Below are 13373 nucleotides of genomic sequence, written 5' to 3' on the forward strand. Positions count from 1 at the left end.
TGTTGGTATCAGCAGATTCAAATAACCCATAACTCTTTACATTTCCTTACATGCAAGTTTATTATTATTATTAAATTTGTGTGTGTGTGTATGTGTACAGTATTGTTCAAAATAATAGCAGTACAATGTGACTAACCAGAATAATCAAGGTTTTTAGTATATTTTTTATTGCTACGTGGCAAACAAGTTACCAGTAGGTTCAGTAGATTGTCAGAAAACAAACAAGACCCAGCATTCATGATATGCACGCTCTTAAGGCTGTGCAATTGGGCAATTAGTTGAAAGGGGTGTGTTAAAAAAAATAGCAGTGTCTACCTTTGACTGTACAAACTCAAAACTATTTTGTACAAACATTTTTTTTTCTGGGATTTAGCAATCCTGTGAATCACTAAACTAATATTTAGTTGTATGACCACAGTTTTTTAAAACTGCTTGACATCTGTGTGGCATGGAGTCAACCAACTTGTGGCACCTCTCAGCTGTTATTCCACTCCATGATTCTTTAACAACATTCCACAATTCATTCACATTTCTTGGTTTTGCTTCAGAAACAGCATTTTTGATATCACCCCACAAGTTCTCAATTGGATTAAGGTCTGGAGATTGGGCTGGCCACTCCATAACATTAATTTTGTTGGTTTGGAACCAAGACTTTGCCCATTTACTAGTGTGTTTTGGGTCATTGTCTTGTTGAAACAACCATTTCAAGGGCATGTCCTCTTCAGCATAGGGCAACATGACCTCTTCAAGTATTTTAACATATGCAAACTGATCCATGATCCCTGGTATGCGATAAATAGGCCCAACACCATAGTAGGAGAAACATGCCCATATCATGATGCTTGCACCTCCATGCTTCACTGTCTTCACTGTGTACTGTGGCTTGAATTCAGAGTTTGGGGGTCGTCTCAAAAAGTGCCTGTGGCCCTTGGACCCAAAAAGAACAATTTTACTCATCAGTCCACAAAATGTTCCTCCATTTCTCTTTAGGCCAGTTGATGTGTTCTTTGGCAAATTGTAACCTCTTCTGCACATGCCTTTTTTTTAACAGAGGGACTTTGCGGGGGATTCTTGAAAATAGATTAGCTTCACACAGACGTCTTCTAACTGTCACAGTACTTACAGGTAACTCCAGACTGTCTTTGATCATCCTGGAGGTGATCATTGGCTGAGCCTTTGCCATTCTGGTTATTCTTCTATCCATTTTGATGGTTGTCTTCCGTTTTCTTCCACGTCTCTCTGGTTTTGCTCTCCATTTTAAGGCATTGGAGATCATTTTAGCTGAACAGCCTATCATTTTTTGCACCTCTTTATAGGTTTTCCCCTCTCTAATCAACTTTTTAATCAAAGTACGCTGTTCTTCTGAACAATGTCTTGAACGACCCATTTTCCTCAGCTTTCAAATGCATGTTCAACAAGTGTTGGCTTCATCCTTAAATAGGGGCCACCTGATTCACACCTGTTTCTTCACAAAATTGATGACCTCAGTGATTGAATGCCACACTGCTATTTTTTTGAACACACCCCTTTCAACTAATTCAACTAATTGCCCAATTGCACAGCCTTAAGAGCGTGCATATCATGAATGCTGGGTCTCATTTGTTTTCTGAGAATCTACTGAACCTACTGGTAACTTGTTTGCCACGTAGCAATAAAAAAATATACGAAAAACCTTGATTATTCTGGTTAGTCACATTGTACTGCTATTATTTTGAACAATACTGTACATAACACTCTTGCAACATATAAATAAAAAACACATCATTGTTCATACATCTTGGAGTTTATTAGTTAAACAAAACATTCACATCCTTTAGATGACAGTACATTTGGCACATAGTAAAATGCTTACGAGATAACGCTAGTGTATCCAGAAAAGAAATACCTCTGTGCACATGAAGCTTCACCAAACAGAAACTAAAGTCCAATGTCCGATGTATAAAATACAGCACTATTATACATATGAAACATTTATGTATTGTAATACTGTATGCACAAATATTAAATAGTCACTTAATAGTGCACTTAATTTAAGAGGTAATTCTTAGTTTATTTACTCTGTTTTGACTTTGAAGACAGACCATGTGTGCATCCTATATATCAAGTTCATTCCTTTACAATTAAAAGGAAACAACAGGAGAAAATAAAGCTGAACAAGACATTTAGCACGAAACAGTGAGGGAGACAGACAGGAAAGTGCCTGTGAGAAAAAAGGCTTCAAAGACAATCGGCAACATTGACCTATCTACCCTGATCAACCCACAGACACGTTTAAAAAAAAAACCCAAACAAGTAAAAAAAAATAATAAAAAAATTCAGACAGAAGTAAAAGGTCAGCAACCACTTTAAAAAGAACAATAAAACACATCTCATTCAAATCGCCACTGAATTGCTAAAGCAAAAGTCATCACATTCCAGAAGGTTTTAATTAGTACGCCTGAAATGTACCCTTTCTTCGTTTCGTTCCCCTCTCTTTTAGACTCTTTCACATTGCACAAGTAAATGATTCAACCACAGGGGGTTCACAAATTTTTAAGCAAGACTGAATAGTTTAAAAGATATACAGAGGTGTGTAACAATTGTCTGAAATAAAGTAACAAAAAGATGCAAAAAACAAATGACTTACTGACACAAAAAGGGATGCATGGCTACATGTATGTTGAATAAATTAAGAGCTCACACATTTTCCACTACATTCCACAGCTTATGTTCTTCAGCAAACTATGTACATGAGAACGGCGGAGAGAAGCATGAGAGAGATAGAGAGCGGGGAAGCCTTTGGTAAAGCAATAACCTATGCAACACAAGAAAATCAGCACAAGAGAGAAACCGTAACAGAAAAATGTGAAAATAAAGAAAATAACTAGGGGAAATGTGTTCAGGGTATTGCACATAGATATCCAAAACATGGTTTTCTTTCCATACACTGATGCTACTCAAAAACAACACAATTTGTAAGACCATGCAAACATTTGCCTACTCTAAAAAGCTCTCACAGGCTTTTGGAGCGAATACTATGTACATGTTACGTTCTGTACAAATCCACCGGACAGCTATGGGTACTGGTCTGTCTGCCCATGACTATACCTTCGTATGCATAGCGGCGGGACATGGCGCACACGCACACACTGTAGTCTTTGCACAGTCGAGTGCAAATGAAGAGCCATTGCAAAACAACATGAAAACAACTGTAGTGCCTCAGTAGGGCAAGGGCCTCTCGCTCTCATTCATGCAAACACATGCACACGGACACATACATGTCATGCTCACACCTAATCAGGCCGACACTTCGTAACACAACCCATATACAGCAGATCAACATTCCAAATGGACCTTCATAACACTGATGGAATATATTTATGTATATATACTACAAATGTCTTTGTACATTTTAAAAAATTGTTCCCAAAATGTCACCTGAATCCACAAAAAGGCATTTGACTGCACATATATGTCACGTATGCAATGTAAATTCCTCCTCAAGGGCAAGACCTTTCCATCGAGGGTGAAGACCCAACTGGTGTCCAAAATTGTTGTACAATCATTGGTATCGTCAATTTTGGTTTAAGGTAGTGCATTCCGACCCTTCCTTCCTTGGGCTCTGGAGAACATTCGTTTTCTGATTGGTTGTCAAACTTGTTGAGGCCTGTGAGATCCATATGTGGTACAGTTTTTTTTTCTCTTTTTGGAGATTTAAAGAAGAAAAGAACTAAAACAGCAGTAAAGGGGAATTGAACCACAGGGACTGGCCGTTCTGCTCTGAGCCCCGTCTTCAGAACATTTGTGGAGTGTGTGTTCATGTATTGCGATGCAGTTTGGGTTATTGAGTGTTTGTTGGTGTGTTTAACGTATATTTGAGCTGACAGACAACAAGTGAGGCTTTAAGACGAAGCCTCCTCTCCGAAGTAGGAGAAGCCCTTGAATTCATCCTGGTTGATTTGTTTGATGATGGCATCGTCTACTGGCGTCAGAACAGGGTCCTCGCGAGTGAAGTCCTGGTCGAAGTTATTCACATCGCGCTTGGTTTTCTAGAAGCAAAACAGACACAGACATATTTAATGAAGGTTTTCCGAGGTTTAGCTTTTAAAAGTTTTGTTCATCTTTAAACGCAAATGAAGACACTAATGAAACCGGAGAGACTCCTCAGGCTTCTGAGAAAGTCTATCAACCCAAAACATTGACACTTCAAAAAGTTTATAAAGAGATCAAACAAACCTCATTGGTTCTTGAGGAAGCTCATATGTGCTTGCTAGACATGTGAGAATAGACCTCACTGGTTCTTTTTTACGCTTGAGAAAAAAACCTACTTGGTTCATGCAGAAGATCAATCGTACTCGGTGTTGGGAAGGTTACTTTGGAAATTTAATAGGTTAAAGATTACGTTACCCTATTTAAAATTTCATGAGTAGTGTAACTACAGTATACATATTTTTGAGCAAGGTTTAATCTGTAAGTGGATGTGTGTGTGTGTGTGTGTGCGCATTCGTGTTTATGCTATGTGGGGACCAAATATCCCCAAAAGGATGTAAAACCTGAATTTTTTGACATTGTAGGGACCAGGCTGCGATCCTTAGGAGGGAAAGACAATACAAAAAAATTGTAAACAATGCTTAACTGAAAGCGTAACAGTGCAAACAGGTATTCTGTAAGGGGTAGATTTGTATTTGCTTGACACGTGAGAGAAACCTCATTGGATCCTGCAGAAGCATGTTTGAGCTTTCGTTTATCACATCTGATGTGAATAAAAGCATTACATATAAACCAATAATATTTTTTCAGAAAACTTGGATGGAACTGCTTGATTCATATTGATTTGCACCTGGATCTGGACGCTTTATGAACTTTGAAGCGTCAAGTTTTGGTATTATATACTTTAAATGGAAGGACAGAAATATCTCTGGTTTCATAAAATATAATTACATTTGTTAAAATAAAATAAGAAAAGGACAAAAGTCCTATGGGTTTGGAATGACATAAGGGTGAGTACAGTAAATGATAACCAAATTTTCCAATATTATTCATGAAAACAAACCCTTTAAAAAAATAATAATATTAATAAAACAAACAAATGTCTGTATTGCTTAAGAATCAGATTTGGTCCCCCGTGCTGTTCTAAAAAGCACTGCAGCAGACTTTCAGTTAAAAGCCACAGGTGCACATGTAAATGTAGATAATGTAGAAAGTGTGGTGACGAAGCACCAGCTCAAAGTTACTCAGAGGGCACGAGAGCAAATGGCGGTCACATTTTCTCTAAACCTTTCTGTGACCTTTCTATCTAAAGCACCCATGTGTGTACATATACACACATGCATACACACAACACACTCAACCCTTCCCCCCGCCATGGGAAAGCAGAAGTTGTCAAGTGCCGTTGTGGCATCCGACTTTCAGTCTAGACCACAGACGCTAAAGACAGAGGAACAGAGAGATAAAGTCTGTGCACATTCTGCGTCAGAACGTTTCGCAGAAAAAAAAATGTCTATGAATTGTAATGCATTTCACGATTTATGTTTTACATTCATGCAGTTAGCAGATGCTTTTACACGAAGCCACTTACATTGCATTCAGTTTATTTACAATTAATTTATACCATTTAAATATGCTTACAATGCGAGGTTTAAAGGGGGGCTTGATCTTCCTCTGCTCCAGCAAGTCCCAGTCGATGTCTCTGAAGAACGGGTGGACTTTGATGGCTTCCTCTAGTCCCTGGGTCAGCACACAGCCCAAACGCTTACTGGGGCTCTTTGTCATGAACTGAGGAAAGGGAAAACATTTTCCATGACATAATTCATAAAGAAGGGGTAAATATGAACAGCATTTAAGGGGTTTTAAGCATTTTTGTGTAATATGACAAAAAAAAATGGAAAGGAGGATATCACTGAAAATAATGTCTTGGGAAATCACACTTGTCATTGTAACAGCAAAAAAAGAAAAACTAAAAAGTCGCGAGTGGCCCAAATCTTTTTAGCCAATCATAGACCTGTAATGCTTAACAATAAGGTTCTCTAGCTAATCATTTTAGTTAATGCCTTAGGTATTATAATTTACCAATATAGATACTTTCCAGCATTTATTAATAAAGGTTATTGTAAATTTAAATGTTAACATTAAAAATATATAACAATATTAACATTACATTAAAAAGAAAAGTATAGATTTTAGAAAATTATAATGTACCGCAGTCGTAATAAACTAAATTAACATACTAAAAAAAAAATAATAATTTTGAAAATCTGATACAACTGCTTACAACAACATTTCAGGCAATTCAGGATATTTTAAGTGCACAAATATTAGAAAAATGGAAATGTCTGTGTATATAATATGCCACACAATTAGTGTATTTGTAAGTCAGAGGTAAATATACCCGAACGGGGGATGAATGAGGAACAAAAGGGAGGAAAATGAACAGAGGAAGGTGGGAGAGGGCAGAAGGAAAGTGCAGCCAGGTGTATGACCATACAGTGAAGCTCAGTGTATCACTGTAGGAAGAAAAAAGATTTCCGAACACAATTGGAAAAATAAATGATAAACGGGCCAACCACAAACCACATACACAAACAACCGAAAACGGACCGCTTACAGCTTTCAGAATGCTGACGGCTTCTTTACTGAGCCACACGGGATAAAGCACGTCATCGTGGAGGATGGACTCAAAAAGATCGTCCTCATTGTCAGCTTCAAACGGAGGCTGACCGGCCATCATTTCATACATGAGAACGCCCAGAGCCCACCAATCCACCGACGGGCCGTACTCCAACTCCTGCAGGATCTGAGCGAGTCAGGCGCAAAAATTTATGTTCAAAATTATGTCAAACATCAGCTGTAGGTTATGTTCATTATGATTTACTAGACGTACTTCAGGTGCAATGTAGTCGGGGGTCCCGCAGAAGGTGGTGGTCGTGATCCCATTCAGAATGCCCTCTTTGCACATGCCAAAATCGGCCAGTTTACAGTGGCCTTCAGCATCCAACAGAATGTTGTCCAGCTTCAGATCTCTGCAGTGACAGGAAAAAACAAAACACAAAAACAATTACACCATATTTGACATTTTTTTGTCACTTGTTTAAAGTCTTCTAAGAAACTGTCCAGGCTGTTTAAAATGGTTTTATTAAGGGGTCGGCATGCCTGTCAGACAGTAAGCTGACAACTGATCTACAGGACCTTGAGGGCCTGGGCCATTCTGCGAACCTTCACAACAATAACACATGGCACTCTGGCTCATTTATAACTCAAGCTGCTCTCTGTTCCATTCCTGAGATGGCTGCATGCAAGTCTAGGTGTCTGAAGTGCTCAGGGCTGAACATTTGTTTAGGTAAAAACGACAGCAGCCTCAGGTGAGCTGTTAAAACCCTTCACTTCACAACACGAACATCAACATTCTGAGCCCTCATGAAACAGTCAGTCATTTACTGGACAGCTCAATGTTTCTCAATCCCCAAATGCAGGCAGAAAAAATAATGTACGTGGTCAATTTCTACAACTACGTTTAAACTAAAACTGCAAAACGTAAATATATATGCAAATAGAATAATTCATATATTTACACACACATGTAAGGTAATTTTATGTTTTTGTCATTTTTGTTAAAAAAAACATGCAAAGCTTATTTTTTGTTCATTTAAATTTCAGTTTAAATATGAGTTACTTTAGTACGCCTACAATATATATATTTATATAATTTTATTTTCAGTTACCATTTACTTATTCAAGTTACAAAAATGTTTTAATGTTCTCTCCAGTTTAAAACTATTTGTCATGTTTTACCATAAAATAAAAACAACAACAAAAAAAATTATATTTTGCCAAGCAATAATACATTTTTTAAACCAAGTTTCCAATTACCAAATGCAAAAAGATCTCATTCTCATTTCAGAAGATTGCAAAAGACCGTGTTTATGCAGAAAAAAAGAGATATTTTTGTGCAAAACAGAAAAATACCATTACAGTAAATTGTAAAATATTATTACAGTTTACAATTATAGTTTCCTATTTGAATATATTATAAAATGTAATATATTCTCAAGATGGCAAAGCTAAATTTTCAGTGAACGTTATTCCAGTCTTCAGTAATCATTCTAATATGTCGATTTGATGCTCAAGAAACATTTCTTATTATTATCAATGCTAAAAAAAAAAAAAAAAAAAAAAAATGCTGTGCTGTGCTGCTTTTTTCTTCTTCAAAAAAGCATTGTTTTTCTTTTGTAAGACTTTACAAGTAACTTTGTCACTTTTTAATCAATCTAATGCATCTTCGCTGAATTAAATGTTATAAAATAAATCTACGACCCCATTAGCACTTGCCAGAGGACATGGAGATGCATTAATAACTTTGCTGAGTTTTACCGAAGTAGGAACACCTCAGGAGGAGCACATTACGATAATATCTAAAGTGCAGTGATTGCAGAGACTTGTCCCAGTGCAAATAGTTTGTTGTCTACAGGGGGATGTTTGTGCTACATGCCACAGAAAAAAAACAAAAAAAAAACATACGGTACACTTACAGAGGGTGGAGATTTTGTAATGCCATTTTAAAGGTTAAAGGATGAGACCCTAATGCATGTCATCCAGGACACCGTCAGTGGTATCTTGCCGAGGGCATTCAGTGGTAAAAGATTTTTCGAACATGAAGAAACTTTAAATAATAAGTGGGGGGTCACACGACAGTTTGCCGTGTTCATTTGATGCATGCCGACCATGTCAGTCAAGTGATTTCTGCATGGTTTCAGGTGAACTGTCTGACAGTTCATTCTTTCATTACAGATTTGCAGGAACAAACACTAATGATTAATATATGTCAAGTGATTTGCATATCTCAAAACAAATAGGTATGTGCAGAACCCTTGTATATTCCTTTGCATGTGCACATTGTGTGTAACATGCTCCTGGACAAACTGGCTGGAACCTGAACGAAGGCAGGAATGTTCAGAGGAGCTAATCTGATTGTCATGCCTGATAAATCCTGTTTTCTCAATGTGTCAGAGCAAAATAAAGACAAGAACATACAAAATAGAAAAAGACCCAGCCCAAACACAAAGTATTACAACTTACATGATGAATAACTGTAATGCATTATACTCTTTAATAACTCTTTGTAATGCATTATACATAAAGACTTAAGTAATTTTTTCTTTCTTTCTTTGAAGAAAAATGCATACTTAATCCAGCAAGAATGCCTTGAACTGGACAAAAATGACAGTAAAAACTTGCATTGTTACATAAAAAAATGCTTTCAAATGCTGTTCTTTCTTTTATAACAGAATCCTGAAAAAAAACTGTATCACCGTTGCCACAAAAATTCCAACACTGATAATTATAAGAAATGTTTTTTAAATACTAAATCAGTGTATTAGAATGTTCACTCGACAGTGAAAACTGAACAATGAATACTGAAAATTGAGATATGCCTAAAGAATTACACCATATTTTTTAAATTTATTACTACTTAATATGTGATTTTTGGCATGAAAGAAAAATTAACAATTTTGACCTAAACAATGTATTGTTGGCTATTGCTACAAATATACCCGTGTTACTAATGACTTATGCTCCAGAGTCAAATATATGTTTACAATTGAAACCTTTTTCATTGTAATATTTTACAATATTACCATTTTTACTGTATGTTTGGACAAATAAGTGCAGCCTTGGTATGTATAACACACATCCTTCAAAAACATAAAAAATTCTTACTGACCCAAATCTAGTGCATGTTTCTCTGTATTTTTACACCCTGTCATTTTAATGAGAGCATCTGGGTGAATTGCACTAATAGGGGACGCTGCAATTCATTTGAAGACGTCTCCTCAGACGATCTGTGATCTGTGCCTTCCTCGAAATGCAGTTAATGAGCCATGGAAGAGTCTCATATCAGTGTACTATTCACCTGAGAATAGAATCTGCTCTGGCTCGTGTAAGAATGTGTAGAGCCATTGTTATCAAAGGTTCGCTGATGTACCGACACTTTCTTCAGATGCATCATGGCTTCTTTAGGTGAGTGACTGAGGCTGAAGGGAAGTGTTCTGCCAATATGCTTCCATCATGCTCTATCAAACAGATATCATCTTAAATGAGGTAGGTGGAGCAGGAAAGGTTAGAGGAGAGAATGCTGGGTGCCAGAGCATATCAGCCAATGGGTACACGTGCCTACAGTGACCTCTTGATGTCCCTATGTATGTGTTTACATGTGTATGTGTAATATTTAGGGATACAGAAGCCAGGGTGTGGCTCATCAGGTGTGAATCTGTTTACTCACTTCTAAGATTCTCATTTCTTTTGTAAAACCTGTCTATCATAACACAGCATGAGCTGTTGTATTTTTATGATACTATTCAATTGATTAAAGACTACATGCATTTGTAAGGAAGCTAAAGTTAATTTCTCAATACACTTTTTTTTTCATTTAATTTTCAGTACATTTTTAATGTATTTATTTATTTACAGACGTTGGCCAAAGTGCATTACAAATCAGACATGACACATAGTCTAAAATTATAAAACACAGTAACACATCACGAAAATAGTTTAAATTAATTACAGTCATACGCAAGAGAGAAGAGATAAGTCTAAATGAGATTTAAAAACACAGAGAGTGGTACAAGATCTAACATGAAGAGGTAAACTATTCCATAAACGAGGAGCTGCAACAGAAAAGGCCCTGCTGTCTCCTTTTGATTTTAATCGAGATTTGGGAACAACTAGCTGAAGTCTTTGAGTAAATCGTAAGGGCTTGGATGATGTATGCTGCTGTAGAAGTTTACTTATATAACTTGGTGGCAATCCATTTTAACCTTTAAAAATAACCGGAAGCCAATGAAGGGATACTAATTCTGTTTTTTTACTTACAAATTTCCTAGTCCCAGTTAAAAGCTTAGCAGCTGGATTTTGAACCAGCTGCAGGCGTGAAATCGATGCATGAGAAACATCATAGTACAAGTAAATACAATAGTCCAGTCTGGACATGATAAAAGCTTGGATAATAACTTCCAAATCATTAAAAGACAGGAAAGGTTTCAATTTTTCAAATCTGCGTCAAAATAACTCCAAGACTCGTTGTGTGATTATGTACCTAAGATTTAAATTAACCTAAATTATTAATTATGGGTTCAGAAACACTCGGAGGGCCAGACACCATCAAGTTGGCCTTTGATTCATTCAAGTGAAGAAAATTTGCTGCCATCCATTCCTTAATATCATTAAAACATGCAAAAAGGGACTTAAGGCCGAATTATCCCCCATTTTTATAGACAGATAAAGCTGTGTATCCTCGGCATAAAGATGATAAAGGAAGTGCTCAGAGGAAGCATGTAAATAGAAAATAACACTTGACCCAATATTGATCCTTGGGGAACCCCACACTTTAGAGCAGAGGAGGATGAGAAATGTCCTAATTCAACAGTAAAAGTTCTCCCTTTTATATGAACAAAATCAGTTAAGAACATTACCTTGAATTTTAGCCAACAGTCTTAACCCTTTCACACGTGAGTTTAAAATATTCTAGCGGAGACCCCAGCGTGACTTTCTTTAGTCACCCGTTATTTTAGAGTGCACCACCTTAATGTTTCCATGGCGACATATCATTCTTGTCATGTGACACAACACAGCTACAATAGATCTGTATGACACATAGATCGCTTTTATTTAGTTTTTGCTGTTTTATTCAAAATATTCACAAACATGCTCACTATATTATGAAATATCTGATATTCTGATTCTGAAATATGTGCAAGTAAATATATTTGGTAGTTTAAACACTTTTATTTTGACCGACCTATACTGGGTGATGGCCGCCGCCATGTAAGTTCGTGCTGAATCTGAGCTGTGGGATTCTCCTGAAGCACATTGAAGTAGGTCTCCGGTAAACTCAGAGAAGGGCAGAGTAAACTTTATAGTTACCAACACAATTGGTATATGATATCAATAAAAGCATGTAATCAGATTATATTTGTAAGGATAATTTTTGCCGTTTCCATAGACATCAGCGTGTATTTTACAAACTATACATTTATGGTTTTGCTTATCTGTATTTAAATATCTGAAACCTAAAATAAGCATGGTTGAAAACCCTGAATATTTGTGATAATGACAAGTGCTCAACGCGTCCGATCTGGCTCTGCCCCAGCCAAAGCGCGAAAGCGGATTTAAATTCAGCAGTTGATGACACAATGCACTGAAAGTTCTAATCACACCGGTGTGATCGTACGCTTCAGGGACCAGCAAAGAGTGATCACACCAGTGGCGTTAAAGGGTTAAACACTTAATCAGTGTTTCATGTATTACAGTGTCAAATGCAGCTGTCAAATCAAGTAAAACTAAAAAAGTAAAATCACACAATTTCCTGAGTCAACAGTCAAAAGGAGGTCATTAGAAACTAATGTGCTGGGCCCTAAATCATGATAGGAACTTATCAAAAATACCCTTTCCATTTAAATTTGTAGAAAGCTGTTGAAAGACAGCCCTTTCTAAAATTTCTGACTGAAAAAACAATTTTGAAATTGGTCGACAGTTCTTTAAATCAGATGAATTGATGAATGAAATTGGACTTGAGATGAAGACTCCAGTCATATCAGTAGCTTATTAAAAGCTTTAAAGAAAAAAGTTATTTCTTAAAATTTTTTTTAAAGAAATTAATATTTTAATTTAGCAGCAGGAATACATTGAAAGTGACAATAAGACATTTATAATGTTATAAAAGTTTATATATAAACGTATGTTATATATAAATGTTAATGTAATGTGGTGCTTTGTGTGTCAACAGTTCGATAAAGCTGTATAGGACAAAGATAGCAACAGAGATCCAAACAAGCCTGGCCTTTGATGGTTGATTGGCAAAAAAATGTCAACATTTCTTTGCTGGCATCATTCAAGCACAAATCTTTTTGTGATGCACTGTTCCGACATGAGGGCTGGACATCCCGGGTTTACGCAACTGTACTATTTTTGACAGCAACCATGGGAGTTGGAAGGATTTTAGTGATATGCACTTAACTTGACAATAGCCAATAGAAATAGTGGTCTGCGGCCCAGCTTCCTGCAATCTAAAAGCCAGGAGCTGTGCGCTGTACAGTACAGGTTGAGTTAAAGTGGACTGTGTACCGCTCAGGGGACAACAAATGCTTCAGTGTTCAGGGCTTTTCAACAGACCACTGATCTGGTAGCGACAAAACTCACAACAAATTTCACTATCACTCTATATATGTAGATATTCATATATTTCTAGGTCACGGATGAAGTAAAGACTCTTTGACCCCTTTTGGATTCGTCTTCCACACTTCCTCTGAGCTCCACCTGACAACTGTACACACACGTACACATGCCATAATGCATGGTCCCTTGCACATACACATATGTGCATGTACTGTACACAAATAATC

At 36.8% G+C, this 13373-nt stretch overlaps 1 protein-coding gene across 1 annotated transcript in view; it reads right to left on the reverse strand.

Annotated features, from left to right (window-relative positions):
- Positions 1-1770: 1770 nt before the first annotated feature.
- The window catches only part of LOC113111553 (protein kinase C epsilon type-like), a 56773-nt gene continuing 45170 nt past the window's right edge, over positions 1771-13373 (reverse strand). Inside the window, exons 12-15 of the mRNA XM_026276377.1 lie at positions 6860-6998; positions 6584-6772; positions 5608-5754; positions 1771-4028 (exon numbers count right to left, since the gene is read on the reverse strand). Of these exons, the coding sequence (XP_026132162.1) occupies positions 3882-4028; positions 5608-5754; positions 6584-6772; positions 6860-6998 (622 nt within the window). The 3' untranslated portion in view covers positions 1771-3881. The remainder of the gene's footprint in view (positions 4029-5607; positions 5755-6583; positions 6773-6859; positions 6999-13373) is intronic.

Source organism: Carassius auratus, chromosome 12 (genome assembly GCF_003368295.1).
Source record: "Carassius auratus strain Wakin chromosome 12, ASM336829v1, whole genome shotgun sequence".
NCBI lineage: Eukaryota > Metazoa > Chordata > Actinopteri > Cypriniformes > Cyprinidae > Carassius > Carassius auratus.